This window comes from Sander lucioperca, chromosome 3, assembly GCF_008315115.2.
Source record: "Sander lucioperca isolate FBNREF2018 chromosome 3, SLUC_FBN_1.2, whole genome shotgun sequence".
NCBI lineage: Eukaryota > Metazoa > Chordata > Actinopteri > Perciformes > Percidae > Sander > Sander lucioperca.
In genome coordinates this window covers 33745173-33772443 of record NC_050175.1, presented here as the reverse complement: position 1 = coordinate 33772443, position 27271 = coordinate 33745173, and the positions used below count along the sequence as shown (strand labels likewise).

General features: G+C 42.7%; 1 protein-coding gene across 2 annotated transcripts in view; it reads left to right on the top strand.

Annotated features, from left to right (window-relative positions):
• The window catches only part of arnt2 (aryl-hydrocarbon receptor nuclear translocator 2), a 79770-nt gene extending 56041 nt beyond the window's left edge, over window positions 1-23729 (top strand). For both annotated transcript variants that reach the window (XM_035999854.1, XM_035999855.1), the window contains 8 exons: window positions 2480-2631; window positions 3401-3476; window positions 4175-4298; window positions 4445-4547; window positions 7087-7225; window positions 10043-10193; window positions 22322-22467; window positions 22929-23729. In XM_035999854.1, coding sequence (XP_035855747.1) covers window positions 2480-2631; window positions 3401-3476; window positions 4175-4298; window positions 4445-4547; window positions 7087-7225; window positions 10043-10193; window positions 22322-22467; window positions 22929-23027 — 990 coding nt within the window. In that variant the 3' untranslated portion in view covers window positions 23028-23729. The remainder of the gene's footprint in view (window positions 1-2479; window positions 2632-3400; window positions 3477-4174; window positions 4299-4444; window positions 4548-7086; window positions 7226-10042; window positions 10194-22321; window positions 22468-22928) is intronic.
• Window positions 23730-27271: the final 3542 nt, after the last annotated feature.

The window sequence follows — 27271 nt, the reverse complement described above, 5'->3', positions numbered from 1 at the left end:
GTAACGGCTGAGGTGCAAACAGAGCATTAGTTAGCTTCATGGTTAGCTCACACTCAATGGGGCGACCTGGCCTCTTCAGAAGAGCCGTGCTCAACGGTAAAGGTCCTTGCACACTGAGTCCGATGCGTATTAATTAATCTGTTGCAAAAGTTTTTGCAAAAACAATACAAAATGTGACACTGCTATCGCTCTGCCTCTCTCTCCTTCTCCCTCACTTCATCCTTCGCTTCTCTCCGCTGGCAGTAACGTTACCTCTCTGCCTGTCCTCTCTGCCTGCGTCTTCTTGCGTTTGGCACCGCGGCCTCCTGAATGAGTTGCATTCTCCTTTTTCTGTCTGCGTTCTCATATTCCCCTCTTCCGTTCTCCAAATCATCATCATCCTACTGTGTATTACCATCTTGACAGCAGACTATCTTGAGTTATGAAATGATACGTTGCACTCTGCAAGCATCTTTCTGTGCTGCATTTCTGGATAGGCTCATACCCTGTCTTTGTCACAACACATCAAAATGTTTGCTACGGATGCGGAAAAACGCAGAAAATCGAACCCGTTCCGAATTTTTGTAAATATGATTGACACAACGTGAGGTCGTTTTTTCGCACGGAAATTTCGGACTCAGTGTGCAAGGACGTTAACCATCCGACAGGGACGCTGGCGTTATCAGTGGGTTATCTCCGTATTAGTCTACATCCTTGACATTCCGCTTCCGGGATTGCTCCGTTGTCGCCGGAAAATCCGCCGGATTTCACTCATTTAGGCCGGATATCCATTGCCTTGGGCTTCCTTTGTGTTGGTATTTTAAACTCCAGTGGATTTATGAGGACTATGGTTAACTGCTCCTCAGATCTCTGCAGGGTAAATCCAGACAGCTAGCTAGACTGTCTGTCCAATCTGAGTTTTCTGTTGCACAACCTAAACAACTTTTAAATGTACACATGTTCCACCAAAACAAGTTCCTTCTCGACGCTATTTTGCAGAGACACCGCGACTTTTCTCCGGTGCTTAGCACCGCCCAAGACAACTGTGATTGGTTTAAAGAAATGCCAGTAAACCAGAGCATGTTTTCCTCCGAATGCTATGTGGAGTAGCCAGACTTTCCTCCAGCGTGCTTTGGAGGAGGGTCTGGCAAAGCGAGACTACCTCCATATGAGCACCAATCTCCAGCAGAAGCCCGGTCTGGACAGCAGGGTTCTTCCTGCCCGTCTTCTGCCATGTTTGTATACTCTTAAGTCACGTTTATTCGCGCAACATTTCCGGTTTTGAGATTCGGGACTTTGTTTGTGTATGGTGTGCTGTTCTGGCGAAAGTATTGCTCTTCACACACTGTAGAAACAAATCTGTTACAAATCTGTTGTATCATTACATGTTGTTATATGTGGGGTCTTTCACATTTATAACTTAATCTGTTAAGATTTGAAAAATCTAAGTGTGTGCCAGCCATAAATCATAGAGATCAAACCCGCAGATATGTTAAAGGTCTTAGTACAAATTGATGTAACAATTTTCTCAGGGTGCCAGTAAATAGTGACAGAGAGACCATTTATAAACTAGAATGGCACTCAGAGAGCGCAGACCTCCGAGGCCAATGGTGCATTCACGTGCTCCTCGGATGGTCGCATTTGCCGAGTTGGGAAGCCATTCATCCAACTTCGGTGTGTTTATGAGCTTTAAGTCATAATGTTATAGTTAATGAGTTCTTCCTTGACCCATGCTACACCCTTCCATCAAGTTTGAATGAAAAACTGGCCAGTTTGTAGTTTGTCTGTAAACCTGCTTACAGGCAGACAAAGAGAACATCCCGTATTGAATCTAATTAGATTAAGCTTTCAACAAAAGTAGTGAAAGTTAAATATATATAAACATTCAGTTCACATATGTTGACACTTTTTGTTGGCTGAGAAGGCAGAAACACTACAGTTTTTAGTGTCAGCCTAATTAATGTTCACAACCTGTACATACAACTTGAAAATGTTATATGTTAAATTTTAATCAATTTACAAATTCAATATGTATCATACTGGATGTCAGAGCTAGGTTGATAAGCTTAAAGTATTGAAACGGTGAGCTCAGGGGAGGGAGTTAAAGACTACAGTATAGGTAGCAGCAGCTTGCCACAGAGAGTACATAATACAGCAAAAAACACTTCAAACTGCTGCTAATTACATTCTTTAAGAGTCTCCCTCCTCAGATTAAAGTGGTTTTGTTGTAAAACGTAAATGGGAAACATGGGTTCGCCCTCTGTTCTTATCTCAGAGAAGCCTGCTCTGTAGACAACTCTTCACTCTCAGGCAACCACACTGGAAATTGTTAACTACGAATGAAGAACATTGTAATGGTAATGAGATTGTAATAAGAAGTACAGAAGGCTGTTGTCACGGTAGTTTCAGTCGCTGCTACTCTTCACCTCCAGACTCCAGCTGGATAAATAGGACGTATTAAAAACAGTGATATTGATCAGTGGTTTCCCTCCCTCTGTAGGTGGTGAAGTTGAAGGGTCAGGTTCTGTCTGTGATGTACCGTTTCCGCATGAAGAACAGGGAGTGGATGCTGATCCGAACCAGCAGCTTCACCTTCCAGAACCCATACTCTGATGAGATAGAGTACATCATCTGCACCAACACCAACGTCAAGTAGGTTCCCTTACACACGCACACACACACAGACACACACACACACACACACACACACAATCAGTTTTTTGGGGGGACTACGCACAACAGTAAGCATGATAGGTCGATGTACAGTAAAGGCAATGAGTCTGTGTTACCTTATTTGAAAGAAATCTATGCATTTGTCTGTTTTCTTCTGACATTTTTTATAAACAAAAATGCCTATTATGCTTGAGTAAATGAAACCCCCAAAAACTGCTTAAAAAATAATATTACTATTGAAATACTGCCGTTAAAATCATCGAGAGTCTGGTACAGGCTATGGACGGGAAAGGTGAGATTAGCGCTCATGTTCAAGTTTATGTTCTGCTTCTTCAACAATTGTTAGGAAAATTGCTGATAAACACATATAGAGAAGATTTCAGTTCCCATTTTTTCTCAATTCTTATTATTTTAGCACTGATGGTCCTTTGGTGCTTGCTAAAACCTCATTGAGGGTTGCCAAAAATTCCTCTATGCAGGAAAAACCCTGACACACACACACACAGCTTGCAGAGGGCTACGCCTGTACTCATAGAATCTGGTGTTACAAGACGTAACTATCGTTCTTCTCTAGCTGGGCTGTTTCTATTGGTGTCACACTTATCATATATGTTTTAATCAATGTTTATTTATCATGTTAGTTATCTTATTATGTAAAATTTAAAATGAAGGTAGCTTCAATTCAACAACTTGCTGTATGTGTCAGGCCGAGGTGCTGATGGTGTATGTGGTGTGATGTGTTTGGCAGGCAGCTACAGCAGCAGCAGCAGGCAGAGCTGGAGGTTCACCAGAGGGATGGACTGACTGCCTACGATCTTTCCCAGGTAACCCTTTGCTTTAGAGACACTTCATGATCACACTCACCCCTATTTTCCACTGGGGGCAATCACTGCCATTCAAGTCAATGTCTGATATTCCACCAGCTGCGCCACGGCGCGTCCCAGAAGCGTGCGTGAAGCGGCTCTCCGCTCTGCTAAAGATACGCGGCAGGTCTTTTTTCACACGAGCCATGGGCCCGTGGAACAGCGAGAGTATCCAGTCAATTTACCAAAATACACCCCACAATATCCTACATGTCTCCTCTACAACACCACAGATCTTGGAGGTGGAAAAACATAATACACATCACAGATCCTTTTTATAAAGACAACGCCAGAAAAGAGAAGGCATGGAGTTTAACTGCAGGAGTGCTTAGAGTGCACGACCATGCGCCGTAACAGCTTGCGGAGCCTTTGCGCTGGAAACGACAGCCGTGGTAACATCATTTTATGGCATGCGGATCTTGCGCCCCGGAAAACCGCGGCGACCATAAATTAAGCTTTGCACTTGGCGTTGCGTTTCATAGACAAACATAGCCACCATGTTGGAGAAAGGGGATCCGTCTGCTCAGTGCTGCCTCCTCTGACATCTGTTGGACTTGTGTCTATGCAGACTGCTTGTGGGTTGTTTGTGTTCATTTTTGTGACCTAGGTCTATCATCCCTAATGTCATTCCTTATGCCCTCCTACCGCTCCCCTCTCAGGTGCCTGTGGCCAGTGTCAGCAGCGGAGTCCATGAGGCCGGGAAGAACATCGACAAAACAGAAATCCTGTTCTCCCAGGAGAGAGACCCACGCTTTTCTGAGATGTACACTGGCATCTCTGGCTGTACGACACACACACACACACACACACACACACACGTGTCCTGATAGTTGCTTGTTTAGCTTTACTGTATTTTTTTTTTATCACCTGCGGTCTCTCTTCTCTGTTATTTCTAAAATGCTGACCCTGGTATGTGTGTGTTTGTGTAGCGGGAGATAAGAAGATGATGGTTCCCTCCTCTACAGCTGGAGGCCAGCAGCTCTACTCACAGAGCTCTCCCTTCCAGCAAGGACACTCTGGCAAAAGCTTCAGGTACGCGATGTGTGTTAGGGCCCATTCAGACCAGAAAAAGCCATCCGGCGATTCACTGCAGAGTTGTGCGGCGGTGGGAGTGTCACTCACCGACTGCTTACACACGTTTTGCGGAATGTGGCTCATTGTGTCAAAACTCTTCACACAAGCCAAAGAAGACACAACACTTGAAGATAAATATCTCACTTCTATGTCAGTATGAAACTCTGCAATCAAAATGTAACAATCCTTTCTCAAAATGGCATTTTTGCAACAAAATGATAGTCGCATGCACCACTTGAATTACTCTTTCAAAGCCGCAACAACACACTGATGTACTTTATACAAAACACTGCTCTCTTTAGTATTTTGTATACCTATTGTCTCATACAGGCTTCTGTAAAAGATTGTTAAAGTACAGAACATCTACCAACATTACAATGGATGCAATGAATTGCAGATTTGTACAAAAACACAACGAAAAGTAGAATTACAATACAGTAATCAATACATGTTACTGTAAACAAACAAAAAACAATGAAAAAATACTTGCAAAAAATTGAAATGAAAAACAATTGTAGTGGTTTTGTGGTTTGTAAAGGATGGGGTGGATGGTTTATGGATCCCGCCTCCTGTTAGGGTCTGGCCACATCACCTCATTCACATGACAAGCAATTCCATCTTCCATTGCTTGCAGAAGAGGCATGCGGGTATGTGGTTGGCGGTCGTAAACTTTCCATTGCCAAGCTGAAAAGAATTTCTCAGTCTCAATACTGTGAAGTTACATCAGTGGTTGGTGAACCAGTCCTGGACCAGAGCAGCACGGTGGAAACTAACATTATCCCAGATGACAACAAACCTGGGCTGCTGTGGTCCATCCTGTACAACTAAATTATGTAGTGCATCCAGAAATGTGATTATGTGTGCAGTATTGTAGGGACCTAGAGTGGCATGGTGATGGAGAACTCCTTGCAGACTAATAGCGGCACAGAAGGTGATCATGTGTCTGGGTGTGTTGCCAATAGTGTTTTGCATTTTGAAGTGTTTCCCCAAATAATTGCAAGAGTTTTCATTCTTGAAAACGTGTTTGTACTTTTGGTGCCTTTGTTTAAGGCATGGTTACAAAAGTTAGGGGTTTTGATGCTTTTGTCTAAGCATTCACTTTTAGTGTGTAAGCAATCAGCAAAAACTGTAAATGGCCCATTTGTGTGACTTCCTGTTGTGTTCTTTACCAATGTAGCACAAGTAGAATTTATATTTCACAGTTACTGTTTTCCGTCAGATCGTTTATAGATCTTGACATTTCCGACCGCACTTGAAGGCAGCTTTATTTCACGGAGAAAGAGAGAAAGAAAAGAGATGGAGGGACTGAGGAAACAGTCAGCCGGGCAGTTCAGTGCTTGTGTTTGGTGTTTTAATCTTTCTTGTGGCAGCGATAGAGGCAGTGATGTGTCCTGTTTCCTGTACGGGACTCTCAGACCTCCTCAAAACACACTGACAAGTCTGATCATGAAACATGACTGGCCACTGTGGCGTGACGTCGGGTTGCGTTTCACCAAAAGTTGAATTTGTCTCAACTTTTCTCTGTAGGCTGCTGCTTTTTCTTCGTCTCCCCCCTGCGGCCCCCCACCACCACAGCCTAAACACACTACCCCCTTTCAAGATGAATGGGAAGACCTGCATTTTCACCGCACCGTCTGACGGCCGACACCGTCAGTGTGAATGCACACGTAGTGCATTTAATGCAGCATGTTACAACCGTAACCCACTTGGTTAGGCCTGTGGTAGTCTATATCCTTGACGTTCCATTTCAGGGATTGCTCCGGTGCTGCAGGAAATTCCGCCGGATGCATGTATTTTGCTTTTCCTTTCGCTTTCTTTGTGTTTGGAATTTGAAAATGCTCATATTATGCTAATTTTCAGGTTCATAATTGTATTTAGAGGTTGTACCAGAATAGGTTTGTGTGTAAATGTGGTTTAATTTACAAAAACAACTATATTTGTGTAGTACTGCACATTGCTGCAGCTCCTCTTTTCACCCTGTGTGTTGAGCTCTCTGCTTTAGCTACCGAGTGAGGCATCTCTGTTCCATCTTTGTTGGGAGTTGCACATGCGCAGTACCTAGGTAAGCACTGCTAGCTAGTCAGTTGCAGAGTATGAGGGCGTGCCACGCTAGCAGCTAGGCGAGCATTATAACGTGTGTTATAAAGTGACTGCTCCTCAGATTTCTGCAGGGTAAATTGAGACAGCTAGCTAGACTATCTGTCCAATCTGAGTTTTCTCCTGCACGACTATTTTGCAGCGGCTCTGTGCGGAGTTTAGCACCGCCCATGACGATTCTGATTGGTTTAAAGAAATGCCAATAAACCAGAACACGTTTTCCTCCCATCCCCGAATGCTACGTAGAGTAGCCAGACCTTCCTTCAGTGCGCTTTGGAGGAGGGTCTGGCAAAGCGAGACTAGGCCTGTGGTGTGATAGTAGTGTGTCTATAGAGAAAAGTGAAGCCTGACTGTGTGTGTGTGTGTGTGTGTGTGTGTGTGTGTGTCTTTGTGCTCACAGTTCCTCTGTGATCCATGTCCCTGGTGTGAACGACATCCAGCCATCAGGCTCATCTAATCAGAATCTAGCGCAGATCTCCAGACAGCTCAATCCCGGCCAGGTGGCATGGTCAGGCAACCGACCCCCCTTCTCTGGACAGGTAAAACACACACAAATGAAAGCAAATACACACAATTATTACTGTATGTGAAACCAATGCTCTATCAATAATAAAGTCAGCCATGACTGCCAAACTAATTTTCTCTCCCCAGACTCCTATCTCTGGTCTCTGTTAACAGATGGACTTATCTTATTGGTCATGTTTGTTATTTGTGTGTGTGTGTGTGTGTGTGTGTGTGTGTGTGTGTGTGTGTGTGTGTGTGCGTGTGCGTGCGTGCGTCACAATCTTGCTAATGGAATGTGCTGAGCATATGTTTCTTAACAGGCTCATCTGTCTTCCACATACACTGCTGCACTTGTCAGGTCATTCTATTGGACTGAATTCTGTGTTTTTCAGTAACCACTAAATACATCACAATAACTAGAGCCAGATGATATGAGGGAAAAAGAGGGTTGTATGTTTTCACCATCTCTAAACACAGCAGACATTAAGACATCATACTGGGTGATAGATGTGTCCTGCAGTACGTAGGTAAACCTGGAATTATTTAATGCAGTTACCCAATGTTGGAAAAGCCCATTTGCCTAAAACAATGACTTGTGTCTAAGGAATGAAAGAAGACTGTGCCACAAAGTCATCAAGTTGTTTTGGAACCACAACTAGCCCCCAACATGTATTTTGGGCTGACGTCCTTGCAACAGCTGGGTGTTTGAATTGAAGTAAAGAAACATCATTCTGTAGGGTTTTGGAATATTATGTCATAAATAGCAGCAGCCCTGTCAGTATATAATAGTATTGAAATCCTCAAAATTCAGTTAATTCCTATGGTCATTGTTACTGTTGCTGTAAAATTTCTCAACACAGTTGCAACCTGAACAATAACCCAAACTTAACATGCACATTTTCTTGAAGCACACAGAAAAGCATTGGAGATACAGTCATGTGAAAAAATTAGGACACCCATGCTAAAGTTGACTAAAAAGAGGAATAAAAAAATCATCTTTTGGAAAATGATCTTAATGCCTTAATTAAAAAAATGAGGAAAAATCCAATCTTTAAGGACACCAATTTTCTTTGTGAATGAATAATGTATCGTAAATAAATAAATGTTCTTCCTTAAAATACAGGGGGCATAAATAAGTACACCCCTATGTTAAATTCCCATAGAGGCAGGCAGATTTTTATTTTTAAAGGCCAGTTATTTCATGGATCCAGGATGCTATGCATCCTGATAAAGTTCCCTTGGAATTAAAATAGCCCCACATCATCACATACCCTTCACCATACCTAGAGATTGGCATGGGGTACTTTCCATAAAATCATCTCTCAATGCAAATCAAACCAGCTATTAGGCTAACTGAAATAAAACCATGCCAATCTCTAGGTATGGTAAAGGGTATGTGATGATGTGGGGCTATTTTAATTCCAAAGGCCAAAGGAACTTTATCAGGATGCATAGTATCCTGGATCCATGAAATAACTGGCCTTTAAAAATAAAAATCTGCCTGCCTCTATGGGAATTTAACATAGGGGTGTACTTACTTATGCCCCCTGTATTTTAAGGAAAAACATTTATTTATTTACGATACATTATTGATTCACAAAGAAAATTGGTGTCCTTAAAGATTGGATTTTTCCTCATTTTTTTTAATTAAGGCATTAAGATCAATTTCCTAAAGATGATTTTTTTATTCCTCTTTTTAGTCAACTTTAGTATGGGTGTCCTAATTTTTTCACATGACTGTAAATTGTATTACTGTTTTTCTTTTTTGTGAATAATCAAAGTTACAACAACAAATAGTCATCATTTTCTGAACACAAGCTTGTACCTTCTGCTTTTTATCAAAGTTATTATTGTTAATGTTTCTGACTGATGACTAAACCAGGAGAGTCACATACTGTGAGTCACAAAATATTGTTTATGGAAACATTTAATAAGGACCTAACAACAGTTAAACAGTAAATAATAGTACGTAGTAAGTTTTGCAATACAATAATTGAACAAAGTGTTTTGTGAACAAAGAGTACTGTAGAATGGCTTTTTTTTATAAAATGTTTTCTCTTACATCATGTTAAAGGCAAATTAAACTAACTAATGAAAACCACCACTAATTCCATTAATTTGTTTTGTTCGTTCTGTTTGTGCGTTGCCTTCATGTAGAGCGTCCTTGGGTCCCTTGAAAGGCACTCTAAAAATCCAAGCTATTATTATTATTATTTTTTGGGCATTTTTAGGCCCTTATTTGACAGGACAGCAGGAGGGCCGCAGGTCGGAGTCAAACCCGGGCCCGCTGCGTCGAGGAGTAAACCTCTATATATGGGCGCCCGCCTATTATTATTATTAATAATATGTGTAGATCATTTCAAATACTCTAACCAACAGTAAACCCAGAAATGACCCACCTGAGTTAGTTATTGTAGCTGCATTGGGATTGGTTGACTATTCTAACATGAAGTTTCTTTGACATTTTTTTGCAAACAACATTTGCTGGTGCTTACTACCTGTAATAATACCTAAATTATAATGTAATAATAATGTTACACAAATACAGCAGCTGGAGTTTCATCTTGTAGTTTGGCCAACTCATGGAAATAATGTTTATGTGACACAGTGTCAGATATTTTTCATGTGTGTAAAAAATGGTTATTAACTCATTTAAATTAATTACAAAGCATGTTCAAATTCGAAAATAAAGCTTTTGCATATTTAATGCCTATGGTAGGCATTCATAAGTAATCATAGTGTGTTTTCAGGAAGCCTAATTAAAAATAGCCAGAGTGCAGTGAGCTTTGAACCCTGCTGTACATGGACAGCCCTGATATGCTGTATAGATAACTAGTATCTGTGCTCCCCAGCCCAGTAAAGCCCAGTCCAGTCCCTTTGGTATTGGTTCTGGCCACAGCTACCAGACGGACCCGGCCTCCTACAGTCCCCTCTCATCCCCGGCCACATCCTCCCCCAGCGGCAACGCCTACTCAGGACTGACAAACCGCAGCACAGCTTTTGGTGAGCCTTCCTCTTCTTTTTTGTATCCTTATTTATTACTGGGTGATGTATTGTAATGTCCCACCTGTGTGGTGTGGACTGTAGAACATTCATTTGCTGTGGAAGTCTCTGTGTGTGTATGCATCTGTCTGTGTGCAAACATAATCTCATGAACACAGAAACTGAGGAACAACATGTGAATGAAACATATCTACAGCACAGGTTCTGTCCAGTGAAAATCTTATTAGGTAGGGCTTGGTGACATTGAAATCAAAGAAAACTATTATATACCACAATATAGCAAATATTAATACCAATACAAAATTGCATTTAGAGTAATCAAATAAAGACCATTGTTCTACATTACATCAGACAAACCTCTGGACGTCAAACATTTTTTAACAGCTATATTTAGGTTGGGCATCGTTTTGATTTTATACCATAGTCTGGGTGAATACTCGGTTCTGATTGGCTGCAGGGTGTTCATAAAAAAGTGTCATAGGACACCTACTAAAGGAGTTCCGGTGAAACTGACTGTTTACTGTTCTAAATTAATGTGCTACATTAAAACAAAAAGGAAATGTGAATCTGTTATTTCCAACACTGTGTGGTGCTTTAGTGCCTCATCCTCTGAACACCACAAGATGGCATTAACACACAAGCTGCAAGAAGTAAGTTACACTGCCCCTCTGGAATAACTTTGTTTCACAGCGAATAACGTTTTCTCACAACCCGTTCACTGTTCAGGTCGCTACTTTAGGCTGCGGCCAACAGTAACGTTACACATCACGGATAAAATTTGTTCGTAAAAGTCGTTATATTGTTTTGGGGACAATGACATGGCTGGATAGCTAGCTTGTCTTTTTGTTAAACATACTGTCAAATTGTTTTTAGTGATTGCCAACTGTACACAATGTTATTGACTTTGAATCTTGCTAGCATAGCGTTAGCTCTCTGGCTCGTAGCTGAGCTGAAGGGTTTTACGGTGTACTGAACGGACTATAAATATCTCACGGTGGCAAGTCGTATCTAAGGTCCGTTCTATTCCCAAAAGCATTGAACAATGTTTGCATTGCATAAAAACCTTATGGGATGGGAATGATTGTTCTAGGTATTAGTCAAACCCTCAGGCGTAACAAGGGAAACAGAGTTATTGTTTGGAAAAACTTTAGAATTTGATTGTAAAACGTATTAAAATATAAATTAATGTTTAAAAAAAAATTATTTGGCAAGTGACCATGGTATAAGTGGGTTAATGCTCTTCGAGGTGTCCATGTCAGGTATTAATTAACTTTGGCGTCAGACAGTTCACGCTTCGCCGTCGTCCATTAATACCAGACAATGGACACCTCGTTGGGCATTAACCCCTACTTAACAATTCTGATTCCAATCCGATTCTTCCTTTCTATTCCGGTTCTTATCGATTCTCGATTTCAATTCTTTGAGGGAAGGAGTTGAAACGGGTCACATGCTTATTTCACAAATAAGAGTATCATTTTTATTTTTATTCAATGGTGATTTACAGTTTTACTGGCCTTTTCCGGCGTGAAATAAAGCCACACTTTAGAGCGCCGTTTACTGTGCTCCACGGCTGCAACACAACAAGAGCCTGGAAGTATGGCGGCCACTACGGAAACCAAAACTTGCGCGTGTTAAATTTGGAACTGATGAATGGATTCAAAACCAAATTTCCAAACGATTCCAATAAAAAAAACGATTCCGTTGGAACTTTTGAAACCATTCCAAGTTGGAACCGGTTCTCGATGCCCAATCCTAGCCATTTGTTTGTCATTGATTATCACGATTAGTCCTTAAACTATACTGACACTGAACCAAATTATCACTGAACCCTTTTAATTATTCCTAGTTACATTTGTATATAAATCAGCAAAAATTGGGCAGGAAATAGTGCCACTGTTTTGGAAAGGAGAATGAACAATAGAGCTGAAATGTGTTACTCTCCCCATGCTGTCACCTTCTCCAGTGGACAGAGAGGAGTTGAAACTGAAAGGTGTTTGAACTATAGCATACAGCAGAACTGCAAAAACAGATGACAGTGATGCAGGGTGCCAGATGTAGGGAGAGAGAGACAGTGGGAACGCATGGACTGTGTTCAAAACTGCCTACTATACTAGCAGTACGAACTGATCCGGCCAAGATGTAGCATGTAGTATGCGGTATGCAAACAAAAGCAAAATCTGCAGTATGTCAAAAAATACCCAGAAGTCGTACTGATTCCGAAAAAATCTCCAGTATGCATGGGACCGGTCTACCTCGCCTTCTTTGTCCCACAATGCAGGACAGCAGTTTCATATGCTATTTGATCACAAAATTAACTTTTAATTTGAATTTTTGAGGCAAGAAATGAACTGTGTAGATTTCCATGACCATCACCATTTTAAAAATATCTGTGTGTGTCACAGGTTGTTTGCAAATTTTTCCACTTCTCGTGTCCATGTGAAGGCACCATTAATACTCCTTCAGTGAGTTAGATATGTAACAGTGCTGATGCTGGTGGTTTCTTGCGAAATGTGTGTTGGAGGGTACTTTTTATATCAAAAAGTTTCAGATTCCAAAGATATGCCACAAGTAATTACATCCCCTGTATCAACCCCTGCTGAGCTCTGGAAGATCCTTTAACATTAGAGAAAAGAGAGAAAAAGAAAAGATTGTTGCCGTCTTCAGACCGTAACTGAGACCAGGTTACATGTATTCAATTCAAATAGGAAAGCCATTCCCTTGCTTTTAAGCCTTACTGGCTTGTTTTTTTCCCCCTTGTACAGACGTAATTACACGGATGGGGAAGCAAAGCAGACAGCAGCCACACTGCGTTAACAGCTCATACACACCAGCCTTTTAACACAGCACGTTGCCTCTGATAAGCGCTTCTGAACACTACTTAAGAAAACGTCTTTTTCCACTGACAGACTGGTATAAATGAAGTTCAGTCAGACAACTCACGTTTGAAATATTTATTATAACAGCAGAACATTGTGTTTGGCAGCCAGACTCCATACTCCTTTACTGTATATTAAAGGGTAACTCGGGATTCGGAAACAATCTACAATGCAAGTTATTGGGCAATTGCACATCTTCAATTTATGTCCACAAAAAGTGCTTGTTTTACCACTGACATGCTCAAATTCATGTCTGACAACATTATAGAAATTATCACAACAGAGGTCCACCTTTTTAGTTAAAGGTCCCATGGCATGGAAATTTCACTTTATGAGGTTTTTTAACATTAATATGCGTTCCCCCAGCCTGCCTATGGTCCCCCAGTGGCTAGAAATGGCGATAGATGTAAACCAAGCTCTGGGTATCCTGCTCTGCCTTTGAGAAAATGAAAGCTCAGATGGGCCGATCTGGAATCTCCTCCATATGACGTCATAAGGGGAAAGGTTACCTCCCCTTTCTCTGCTTTGCTCGCCCTGAGAATTTGGCCCACCCATGAGAAAGAGAGAGACATCATGGCTTGAAAACAAGCGAAGCATGGCAGTTGGTCAAGGCCACACCCCCATCCTTCACCTTGCCCTCCCCTCTCTCCTCCTCAATTGCATTTAAAGCTACAGACACAGAAATGGCACGTCCTAAGTAAAGCTCATTGTGGGACTGGCTCTAGTGGCTGTAATTCTGCACCAAGGCTGAATTTTGGGAAAGAGACTTCAGATACAGTATTAGGGGACCACTAAGGCCTATATAAAAGCATCCAAAAAGCAGCATGTCATAGGACCTTTAAGAGTAAGATCTCTAGCTTGGTGTATCTGGTAGCTTTTCTCCGACCTCACCAGGGAGAAAAGGCTGTTACCAGGGTGGTTTGGATCTTTAGTGATTCTCCTAGCCTTTTTTCTTGCAACACCTGGTATAAATAACCTGTATGCAGGGTAGGATACTGCCTATTGTATTATCAGCCAAACAAACCGCTCTCTGCAGGGCCTGGCGGTTCGTTGCTCCTTCTGTACCAGGCAGATACCCGGAGGCGTCTGAGGTGAAACAGTCTCTGCATTGCGTTTCTCACCGCTGAGTCAGTATTTAGCCTCCAGGTCAGACCCTCTGTGATGTGGACACCAAGGTACTTGAAGCTGTCCACCCTCTCCACCGAGGACCTATTGACCGTATGTTGTATACGACAACAAATTACACGTTTAATGTCATATTCAATATCTCCAGATCAATACAGTGTAGAGATTTACTTTTTTTTGTTAGGAGGAGAGTAGTCTATATCTACGACCTTCCACATCCGGGATTGCTCCGTTGCCGCTGGAAATTCCACCAGATGTCCCTCTTTTCGGCCGGATGTCCGTCACCTTCCTCTTCCTGTGCGGTGGATTTATGAGGACTAGGGTTAACTGCTCCTCAGATCTCTGCAGGGTAAATCTAGACAGCTAGCTAGACTATCTGTCCAATCTGAGTTTTCTGTTGCACGACTAAAACTTTTGAACGTACACGTTCCACCAAAACAAGTTCCTTCCCGAAGGCTATTTTGCAGAAGCACCGTGGCTTTGTCCGGCGCTTAGCCCCACCCAAGACGATTGTGATTGGTTTAAAGAAATGCCAATAAACCAGAGCATGTTTTTCTCCCATCCAGGAATGCTGTGTGGACTAGCCAGACCTTCCTCCGCAGCGCTGTGGAGAAAGGTCTGGCAAAGCGAGACTAGGAGGAGAGAGATAGGCCACGTCAACAAGTTATTCTATGCAATCGTACAGCTTCCTGAAGCTTTGTAATCCAGCCAGAAACTGCAGTGTGTTTTTGGGCACCAAAAGTTGGTCAGACAAAACAAACAAGATGAACAAACATCACCTTGGACTCTGGGAATTATTAACAGCATTTTTCTACTTTATTAGACCAAATTAATCTAGTAATTGAGGAAATAACCTGCAGATTAGTCAATTCTGAAAATAATTTCTACAAAAGTTTTAGCCCTAGTCAAGACATTTCACTCTAAATCAAAGTGGTTAATTGAGTGGGATCTTGTTTCCTGGAGCCACACACCATAGAACACAAAGAGAATGTTTGAGTGTGTTCAGTCAGCGATGGCTCATCAGCCAGCTGCTCAGGCCTGCTGCTGTTTGTTGTCCACACTGCTGTAGGAATAAAGCCTGTCCAGCATGCAACGGCTACTTGATAGCCTTTTAATGGACACATACATTAGCCAAATGGATTATCTCTCTCTCTCTCTGCTACCTCATTCATCTATTCTTTATTTCCTCTCTTTTGTTCTTTCTCTCAGGCTGATTTTGGGAGTTTGATTTTTACACTCCCTCATTCGTTCTCTCTTTGCTGCCAGCCCATTAGAAGGATGAAGTCAGTTACAGCCAGTGCCATTCATTTCCTCTGTTGTTGCCTGTGTTCATCATTATTGAGTTATGATAAGCTCTGTTTTTTTCATTATCGTGATCCACTTCATATATACACAACCAGCCTTCTATGTGTTTGGTTACTTTTCCACTGTATTTTTTTTTTTTTTACATGTGCTCTCTTCCCTCTCTCCATCAGCGGCTCAGCCTCTCTTGTTTCTGCGTGGAGATGAGATGAGCATTTTGTTTATTACTCTGAAACAGCAAGAATGTTCCCTTGCAAGGGTGTGTGTGTGTGTGTGTGTGTGTGTGTGTGTGTGTGTGTGTACATGTCTGTATATCCACATCTGGTGTCGGAGTGTGTAGCTGCTGTTTGGAATTGCCATCCAGGCAATGTATTTGTTTGTGTATGAGCGAGAGAAAGAGTTAAAAAAAAAAAGAAAGTCCCCCCGCCCCTGAGAGGGAACAGTTGGAAAGAGTTGTTTGCACCACGTCAAGATCATTGGCTGTGGCCTTTTCTCTGTCTCCTCCATATGTGCCACACGTATCAGATGCAAGGCACAGAAAGTGATCACTGACTTCTCTAACCCTGTAGCTCCTTCTTCAAATCCCCTCCAGAAGGCGATTCCAGAGTTTAAGCTCGCCTGCGGAAAAGCACGTATCCCCAAGGCTGTTGGATACTCTGATGCACAAGCATTTTCTGAGCAAGCATTAGCAAAAAGCACTTTAAAACGAATGTATTAGCACAAAGCACTTTAGACTCTGATCTTATCATATTTTATGTATTTTTGGATGTATAAATGTGATAACTATTTTTGCTGTCCTTATGTTACATATTTATATAGATAAGAAAAAATGTAATTGTCTACTGTTTTGCGTAGATGGTTTGCACATACAAAGACTGTAATTAAAAAGGGTTCATTAAAACACATATCACATCCAGACAGGACACATTAAAACACATTTACATAAACACTCCATACACAATAGAAGCTACTGTACATTAAAAGCAGCAGCTGGTGCTCCATGGTGAGGACTGGATCCGTGGTAAATAAATAGATATGATGCACGGTGAGCTGAGGTAACAAGCTGGTTTCAAACTGTGGCTGTGCTTACTGATTAAGATATTTTATGGCAACGGGGACAAACATTTTTCTAAAGATGGACTCTGCCTTTCCCTGCTCTGGATTTGTGATATTGGGTATCTGCCAATCTGATACTTATATTTACATTTACCATTACTTATACCATTACTATACTTACATTGACCACATTACCTTTAGCAACAGAAGGTATGCAATAGGGGTGCAAGATATATCGACTCAATATCGTTATCGCAATATATCGAAAGTGTCGCAATAAGTATGCAATATTTTGTTTATTTTGTGGAGCGCTGCGTCCCATCCGTTGGCTGTGTGGCTTAGTTGTGTTCGATTTAGAGCCCACTTGAAACACTATAATCATGTCTCAATGGCCAGTTACCGTGTCACTTGCACATGTTAGTGCACGTCAGCGCATGGGTCCACTACGTGACAAACCCTATGTACCACGTGTGTGCATATTTCGACAGAGTAACAGTGTAATTGAAGAAATGGAGACAACTAAACAGAATGAATCAGAGAAGCGAAAAAAAAGTTGTGTCCTGTTCTCTTTATTTATTTATTTATTTTGTACTGTACAACCAGTAAAACATGTCCTGTTCTGTAGACATGGTCGTTATTTATTTATTCATGTTGTACCAGTCCAATACGACAGTCAGTTGAAATAATTCATAATCGATATTGCAATATCACATTTTGTCAATATCGTGCAACCCTAGTATGCAATGTTGGTGGATTTATTTATTTATTTCATGAGTTTCTTGATCCAAATGCTGAAGTTCCTGGTTCAAAACTATTAAATTGAACAGCTTAAATTGTTGATATGGATTGAATTTCATTTTTAATTTGGAAGACTGTGAGTCTTTAAATTGACTTGACACGATCACTCTATTGGAGTTGTTGTTTTCAGGAAATAGGACGAGATGTAATACATCCTTTAAGTGCAAGCGCGTACCAAAGAATGTACTTGACCTTGGCAATGTAGTTGACACAGTGGAGTTTTCAGGTGGGCATCCTCGGCTGAGGAAGGCCCTACGGGGGTGATCAAGTCCCTGCAGTGTATCCCCCCAATCAAGCCGGGGCCCAGCAGGAGTCTTGTCTCTTTATCCACAGCCACTGGCTGCTTCTCTCAGCTGCCTCAGACATTGCTTTGATGGCCTGGCGCAGGCTCTGGCCTCTGATTCCCAGGTCTCTAAGCAGTCTGGTGGTAGACACTGCCACGAACCCCCTGCACCCCACCTCCACTGGACGGACTTCAGTTTTCCATCCACGATATTGTGCTTCAGCAGCTAGCTCAGCATAGCGTAGTTGTTTTCGCTCGTATGCCTCGTCCACTGAGTACTCCCAGGGTACAGTGAGTTTGATGATGAAGACCTTCTTCAGAGAGGGGGACCAGAGAACTATGTCAGGCCTAAGTGTGGTGATTGCAATCTCTGGAGGAAAAACAAGCCGCCGACCAACATCCACTAGCATCTTCCAGTCACAGGCCCCTCGAAGCTGACCATGCTCCAGAGAAGTGGGGCTGCACCTGGCTACCTTTGCCCCCATGCGGACAAAGTTGATCTGCAGTGGATTGGGTGCTGATGGTGGTAGGGAGTTGGAAGCAGTCCGTTTTTTTTAGAGGGTGGCTTCGAGGATCTTAAGGACTTGGTTATGACGCCAGGCGTAATGTACCTGGGTGAGGCTGACTCTACACCTGGTCAGTATGTGCTTGAGAGAACCTGGCCTGGAGCAGAGGGCACATCCTGGATCTTCACCCAACCACTGATGGAGATTACTGGGTGTTGGAAGAACACTGTATGTAGCCCTGATGATGAAGCTGATTTGCTTTGCTTCCATGCTCCACAACTCCTTCCAGCTGATCCTCCTTCTCTCCACACTCTCCCAACGTGTCCACTGTCCCACTTTACCAAGGGAAACTGCCTTGGCCCACCTTGCTGCTTCCTCCTGCCGGTGTATTTCCTCCACCACCAATTTCCTCCATTCTGGTGCCGTGGCTGTATTCCAGGCTGGCAGCCTAGATGTTAGCCCGAGGCCTCTCCTTCCCTGCTGGACATGCCCCACTATGTCCGCAAGTCTGAGAGCGGCTACTGCCTCCTCCACCACACTGGCTGGTCTCCATTTGCGGCCTCCCACCAAGGTTGGTGCATTGTTACTCACCATTGCATCACAAGATTCAATCAGTGTCATCTGGAGTCTTACTTTAGCACACTTTAATTCTTGTGGTGAGACTGGTGAGGGGCAGTTTGAGGGCGCAATCTCTGTAGAGGCCTATGGTGGTAAGGCATCGAGGCACTCCAAGCCATTTCTTGATGTAGCCTGTGATTCCTCTTTCCAACTTCTCCACTGTTGAGATTGGGATCTCAAAAATGGAAAGGGTAGGAAAGCACTCGGGGAAGAAGGCCAAACTGTAAACACCAGGCCTTCAATCTTCCAGGCAGCTGAGTGTTGTCGATGGCCTGGAGCCCACTTCTGATTTCCTTCCGCAGCTGCTGTACCTGATCTTTATCCTTCAGGCTGGCATCATACCACCTTCCGAGTAGGGCCGCACAATTAATCGCAATTTTATTGAAATTGCAATATGGACTAGTGCAATATCCAAATTACAGAGGGGCGCAATATTTGTTAAAGGCAAAATATGTGTCAAACCATTCTGAATGAAGTATTGTGGTGCTTCAGAGACGTCCCGGCCTACAAATCCTATCCTACAGACTACAGAAAACCTCTTTGTTTGGTACAGATCCTCGGAAAAATCACACTATAATCATTTTAATTTTTAAAGATTTAATATTAGTCAGTGAAAATGAGAATAATGACACAAACATGATCATTCCCTTCAATATCGTATCATATTGCAATCGCAATATCAGTCAAAATAATCGCAATTAGATATTTTCCTCATATCATGCAGCCCTACTTCCGATGTTCTTAAGAGGCTGGTCAGACACTGTTGGGATGGGCTCCTCTCCAATGAAGAATCTGCAGTCAGAGCGCACTCCCTTGACAATGGAGATGCTGCGTGACTTTGATGGCTTTATCTTCATGCGAGCCCAGCTGATGTTCTCCTCCAGTTTTTCGAGCAGTTTCCTGGTACATGGAGCAGTGGTGGTCAGAGTAGTGATGTCATCCATAAAGGCTCTGAGGGGAGGAAGGCGTGTGCCCGTGTTAAGCCGCTGCCCACCCACTACCTATTTTGATGCCCGGATGATGACCTCCATTGCCATTGTAAAGGCCAGGGGTGAGATGGTGCATCCTGCCATGATGCCAACTTCCAAGGATTGCCAAGACGTGGTAAAATCAGCCGTGGTAAAGCAGAACTGCAGGTCTTGGAAGTAGGATTTAACCAGGGTTGTAATGGTGTCCAGAATGGGAAAGAAGGTGAAGGCGGCCCACAGGAGTTCATGGGGCACTGACCCAAAGGCATTAGCAAGGTCCAAAAAGACAACATGGAGGTCCTTTTTCCTCGCCTTTACGGTCTGGATCTGGTGCCAGATCATGCTAGAGTGTTTCAAGCATCAAGAAAAACCTGAGATCCTGCTTTCCGTAACAATGTATCAATGTACTTATTTCTTTGAAGGTATTCAGACATCCTTTTAGCAATGACGCTGAAGAAGATTTTACCCTCTACATTTAGTAAGGCTATTGGCCGAAACTGGCTGATGTTCTCTGCCTTCTCCTTTGGGATCAGGACCCCTCCTGCCCTACGCCACACTTTGGGCACCATCTTCCTCTGCCACACTGTTCTCATGAGCTTCCAAAGAAACCTCAGGACATCCGGCGCATTCTTGTACACCTTGTATGGGATTCCATTAGGTCCTTGGGCTGATGCCGCCCTTGACCGTTGTACTGCCTATTCTACTTCTCTCCAGGTCGGAGGACCAGTCTCCATCTGATGTTCTGGAGAGTTGATTGGTGGGATGTCTGGTGGAATGGTCATCCGTTCATACCGTCTTGGATCAGAGTGTGTCGCTTTCAGGTGATCTTCCAGGTCTTTCCCTGCTGCCTTCAGAGATCCACTTTTCTCTCGAATGAAAATGCTTTTTAGAAACTTGAAGGGGTCTTTGTAGAACTGTGTTCTAGATCTTTCTTTTTTCTTTCTGCGTTTCCGTAGGTTTTCTGCTCTGCGGAAGGATGCCAATCGGTTTTTGATGTCAGCTTCAAGCACCTTAATCCTTTTCCCCCTCCAAGGCTTTCTTCCACTGCTTCCGAAGTTGCCTCCTCTGTTGGATGAGGCGCTTGATCTCTTGTTGCCTCCTGGAGGTTGGCACAGTTGGAGACTTTTTCTGGCCTTTCCCTTCTTGTATACCAAAGCGTTCTGCTCCATACCGGTGGATGATGTCCCCCATACTCTCCAACTTCTTTTCCGCTGTGCCTTTAAGTTGCTCTAGGGTCAGGGACAAATCGCTGTTGATTGCTTCCCACTGTTTCTTGTCGGCGGCAGCAGGCCATTTCACACGTGGTCTGTGCCCGACCAGCCTCCTCTCGATCGTGGGTCTGGAAAGTTGGGTGGGATTCTCTGTGCTTGAGGGTACTTCCTCCATGACAGTGGTGCTGACGCGCTGCAAGCTGTGGTTTGGGTCCGGTTGCTGTGCTTCATTCGACTGACTTCACTCCTTTGGCAGAAGGTGGTCAATGAGAGGCCCCTGTCTCTGGTTTCCCAAACACTTTCTCTTCCCCTGATGAATCCTCAACCCATGGTATGACGTAACTTTCCTCCATCCGCAGGCACATATCTGAACTACAGGCGCACTCAGGTCACTCTGACTGTACAGTGTCACAGTGTTAAGTGGAGTGTCTTCCCTCACACATGATCTTTAGCTAGTACAGACACCAGCTGGCAGAGAGCACACAAACCTGGCAACCACCAAGATTCATTTTGCTCTGTCGTCGAGTTACTCACAGAATTAACATGAATTAGCAACAGATGACCTGACCTGCTGCCAGGGAGCTGGTGACTAAGGCTACATTTACATTGCTACGTATTGGTTTAAAAAAACAAACATATCTTTTGCTACGTTTCCCCCTCTCATTCACCCTGCTCTGACGTTTCCGAGCCCCTAAACCGGAGACATTTGGAAACACTTCTGACCCGTTTTGGTTTGGAATGTGTTGCAGTCTCAACGATGGCGCAAACAGAGACCTTTGGCAACACCGACACTGACTGACGTTTCTCCTCCTGATTGGGTCTTATCGGTCATGACGTCTTGTTTTCTGAGACTAAGCTAATAACTTTACCATGGCAACTAACAGCAACGGGTGCCTCATGTTTATGCCCAGTATACAAGAATGTTGATGAGATATTTTGGTTTGTGCATGTTAGTTTAAATAGGGATTAGTTCTTCTACTGGAGCTAAAAACATTTGTGTGCACAGAGATCGCTTTTGGCTCAAAACTCTGCTTAAAATCCAAAACATAGCAATGTAAATGTAGCCTAACACACTATCACTTAAGTGGGTTGGCATTCTATATCTGTGTCCCAGGGAGTTATGATGGAGGGTAAAGATGGGCAACCTGTCTGTGTTATCAGACTCAATTTAAGACTTGAGTGAAGAATTTGCATTTACTAAATGATGAAGTGAATACATAATAAAGCAAGACAAAAAGTAATAGTAGCATTGTTAGTGTGAGCAGCACATAACAGTGTTAACAGCAGCCAGACAAAACAGTGTCACAGTACATACTCATCAGATCCAACTGTATTTAATACATTGTGGTTAAATCAAACGCCTGTAACCCTGCATGTGATTCCAGATGTGTCGGGAGAGAGCAGTCAGAGTGGAGCCCAGTTCCAGGGGCGTCCCAGTGAGGTCTGGTCCCAGTGGCAGAACCAGCATCACTCACAGCAGGCTGGGGAACAGCACACACACCCCAACCCCAGCCAGACAGAAGTCTTCCAGGTAACACACACACACACTCTTAGACATTACAACAGCTTGAGATAGAAAATGAATGGCAAAGCAATTTTAAAACAGCCTAGGGTGAAATCTTCTTTATATTTCACTCGTTTGATTTCAGACATCACTACGTCTTTTTGATGTGGGATTTGTTTTAAAAATTGAATTATAGATTTTTTATTCAATTCTTGTTGTTTAAGATAACATAAAATGTCACTTTTGATAAGAGGACACATGTTGTTCTGCACAGTTTATACAAATAAAGGAATATTTTAGTCATTTGTCTGCAGCTCATTCTGTTACACAAATTGTTAGAAAATCATATTGTCAACTTAAAATCATGAATCATATCATTACATCCCTATTAGAAGTGTCAGAGTCTCTTCCAGCTGCTGGCTGCTGACCACTGTACACAGATATGTGATATGTCTGCCCCCCCACCCCCCGTCCCTGTGTCTCTGTAGGACATGTTACCGATGGCTGGCGATCCCACCCAGGGAACAGCCAACTACAACATTGAAGACTTTGCTGACCTCGGCATGTTCCCACCCTTCTCTGAGTAAAGAAAAAAAACCTTTTCTCCATCACTCTCCCTCTCAGAACTGGACTGACGTTTGCATTCATCTGTCATGTTGTTTCATTTTTCTAATATTGCTGGATCGCCAACACACAGCTGATGTGATGTCTGTCTACATGTGTCATACACAACACACAGTTCACTCACCGTTTGGGCTCCACGGCCTGCAGTATTTATCTGTGAACTTACACATACCTCATCTTTGTAAAGATGGAAGGCACACCAATCAACCTGTATCAGCTCTCTGACTGTCATCACAATGATACACACATCATCTCGAGCTCTTAGAACAAACGGGGCGGTCTGGGGCATTCAGGTTGCTGAAACTGTTCCCTGCATTCAGCGCCAGCATGACCAGAGGAGGGCAGTCACGTGATTCTAGCTCTTTTGACTCCAATGAAACACTAGTCTTCTAATAAAGTTTGTTGCCTCATGGCCGTGTGCTCCAGAATACTTTGGACCAAATCTCGGAAGTTTTTCCTGACCAGATTGCCGTTCTCTGAGAGCACCGGACAGGTTTGCAATTCCCTGTGAAGCGGTCGAAGTGTGTTAAACCTCTTCTTTCATGTGATTATAGCTGTATTTGTAAGAGACTAGTATCAGTATTATTATCCAAGATTTTACACTTCCTCTCTCTAAAAATGTCCACATGGTAGAGCTATGGCGATATGGAACAAATCAGATATCACGATATTTTTACCTCAAGGTCGATATTGCGGCGGTATTGTAGGGTTGACTATTGATCACTATTTAACTATTGAAAAATGACATCACTTTACTGTAATGCAGCCTTTACAACACTTGGGTCATATCACAATGTTACGATATCCAAAATCTAAGACAATATCTAGTCTCACATATCGATGTCGATATAATATCAGCACCATTTTTGTCAGCGGTTCATGTCTGCAAGCATCAACGCAGATTACCAAAATTTAGGACTATGCCAATTTCACATATACTACACCCGATGTTCTGTACACTTATCGTCTTTCAGCGCACCTCAGCAAGCACTGCTCTGTTGTTGAATGCTAAACAAGCAAGTTTGTGTGCTAGTTCTCCAGGGGAATATCCATTGATTGGTTTACACTTTGATAGATGTCTTTTGGACCAATAGTTTTGGAGAAAAGTGGGGGAAAGTAACACCTCCGCCTTCAACGCAAACTCCAAAGGCACAACGGTGTTCCATACAGAGCGTATCAACGGCGCAAAATTGTTTGATCTGTTAAAGAATGAAAATTCAAAGTGTTAAAATAGTCAACTGCTGTAATTAACATTAACGTTATTGACCCTTCATTAAAGAAAACTGCTTAACAGGATGACATGCATACAGACCTGCTGCTGCGGCTGCACTGCAACAGTGGCGCCAAGCGGTCATTGCCAGGTGTTGATGTTAAAAAAAGGCCATTTCAAAGCATTTATTCAACAAATGGTGATCTTTAACAACTTGTGATGACATAATAATCACTTCATACAGACTACAGTACTATGAGAACATAGATTACGTTTGATTGTACTTTTTCGCTGCTCTGGTCATCTCCCCTCAGAAGCTGTTTTCGGGACTTCAGCTTCCCCACCCTCCATTGTCAAGCGCTGTGGGCGCATCAATCAAACTCACTGGATTCAAATGCCGTGGGTGTCTCGGTGGTGGTCGGGGATGAGAGTGGGGAAAATGAAGATGACAAGTATATATATATATTATTCATGACCAGGAAGTATTCATTTAGCGAGCGGCGGTAAAATGTCAACTGTACGGAATATCGTTAGTGTACGGAACACCGTTTGTCTACGTTCATGGGGGAGCTCAGACACAGATAGAGCAGAGGAGATGCTGCCTGCGTCTTTAATAATTTAGCCCCGGGACCATTTAATACCATTTTTTATGGTAGGCCCACCCATTATGATTGAGCACACAGAAATGTGCACCAAAAATGTTAGGCTGATGGATCTAGTAGTAGGCTATGCAAGATTAGCTGTGGACAGGCACTAGAGTTACTTAAATAAAAAAATAATGCGTTAGACTACTAGTTACTGCCTGGTTGCTGTAACGCTTTTGTCTCCACACTAATCAGTCATTCTGCTGTCAACAACAAAGGGACATGCTCTGTCAAGCTGGGTTAAAGCTAGGTTTATGGTCGCCACGGTGTTCCCAGCGTGAGGTGTGTGAGCCATAAAATGACGTCACCGTGGCTGTTTCCAGCGCGAAGGCTCTGCAAGTTGTTGCGGCCCGTGCTCGTGCACCGTTGAATGTTTCAGGCAGTAAGCTACAGGGTGACTGCTCCTCAACTGCTGCAGAGCATTAACAGTTAGTACAGTCCATGTCACAGGTAATAGTAGTCCCTCTGACACAAAGTAGCATCTTAAGGTACTAGCCCAGAGAGTCTCTGCTGCAGCCAATCTGTTCTGGATCAAGTTGTTTCATGCAGGCCTTTTTTATAGGATTATTTAAGCTAATGTTGTTGGACAACTGAAACACGCTGCAGTAAATTTGACCTAAATTGTAATTTATTGATTTTACAGTAATACGTTATTATATCACTTATAATAGTGTTGGTGTAGAGCTGACACTGAGTTCTGCTGCACGATATCTTCACATTTGATTTAACTGTAAAAAGTTACACCATGGTAATAAATCATGACTTATCTGTTGAGGAATTCAGACCTGTCCTACTCCAGAAAGGTTGGCCAAAGGTTTCAGAGTTCTGATTGTAACTGGGTGGAGAAAAAAAGATTGCAAAACATTGGCACACATTAAAAACTGAAATAGCTTTTTTTTGAAAGATGTTGAGAATAGGTTTGACACCATGCCTATAGAGCGTGTGAGGGTGAGCAGCAGATCATGCATGTTGCTGTAGATCTCATCACAGTCTCAACATCCCATACAGCAAACGGTTTCTGTAAATATGTGGCATCGCCAGTCCCTTTACTTCCCAGCATGATTATATTGTAGTGTGAGCGCACAGGGTAATACACAGTTGCCTGGTTCACAGCATGGTTCACACCCATGCAGATAGGTTGGTGATGTCTGGACACACAAATCCTGATCTGATCACTTGTAAATAACAGCGCAGACAGTCTGTCTTAAAGATCGGATTATGGAAACAAATTGGATTTGCGTGTATCAGTTGACTTCAGCTGTCAGTCCAGACAGGATGACGCTCACTCACTCACTCACAGCACAGCAAGACTAAAAAAGTTTTAAAAAATAAATAATAGTAGGACCAGTACTCGACCGATCGCCTCCTCTGGTTGTACCTGCAGTGACTGTAGAGAGCAGTGTTGATGTTCATGCCAGTCCCAACACTACATGTCCCCCCCCCCACCACACACACACACACGCACAGAAATATTTCTGAGTGTTGAAGAAGTTCACCTCCATCTGCCTCTTGCACACCACCGGTGCCAAACCGCCACAGGAGAGAAGCTGCACGGCTCCGCCTGCTGCTGTTCCTCTCTCTCATCACCCTTACTGTGTAAACTTTATGTAGTGATGTCCACCCCTCTAGAGACAAAACCTGATGTGAGTGTAGAAGGATTCTATGTATAAATTCAAAATCAAAAATAATACAAAAAAAATAAAAAACCTCATTGCGGACAGTTGCTAAGCTAAGGCTTAAAGTGCACTTCATGAGGCTAACTGCTAATCTCACCAGCCTGCTTTAAAAAGGGAAAAACCGCCATACCGTCCAAGCAAAGCGCAGTATTTACTAGTGTATCGGTGTTCTTCAGCTCTGGCTACTTGACTTTATTACTTTATAACCTTTTGAACTATTAAGAGACTGAATAATACTTTCTAGCAGGGGAGCTTTTACATGATAGATTGTATAATGTCTCTGACAGACGGATGGGAGAACAGACATCGGAGTCCTTTTGCTAAAGATCTCAAATTGATGTTTTTTTTGTAAATAATGTGATTTTTATGTCGACTTGTGTTACTTTCACACAGTACATGTTTTTTGTGTAGGTTTTAATGATATTGTGTGCAATGTGAGTACATATTTAACTATTGGTATTTAGTTAGTCTATTAATTGTACATTGAGTTCTAGACCTGTATAAATTGTGTAAATGTGACCCATTATTTTTGTGTAACAAATTGTGCTTGTGACAATAAATTCTTATTGGTTACGTGGCTTCCAGTCACAGTGTTAGTCTTTTGTTATTCAGACATGTTTCACCTTCAGATTTGGGTTTTTGAGGGGCAAAATCCTTTTTGTGTTAAACTGTAACTG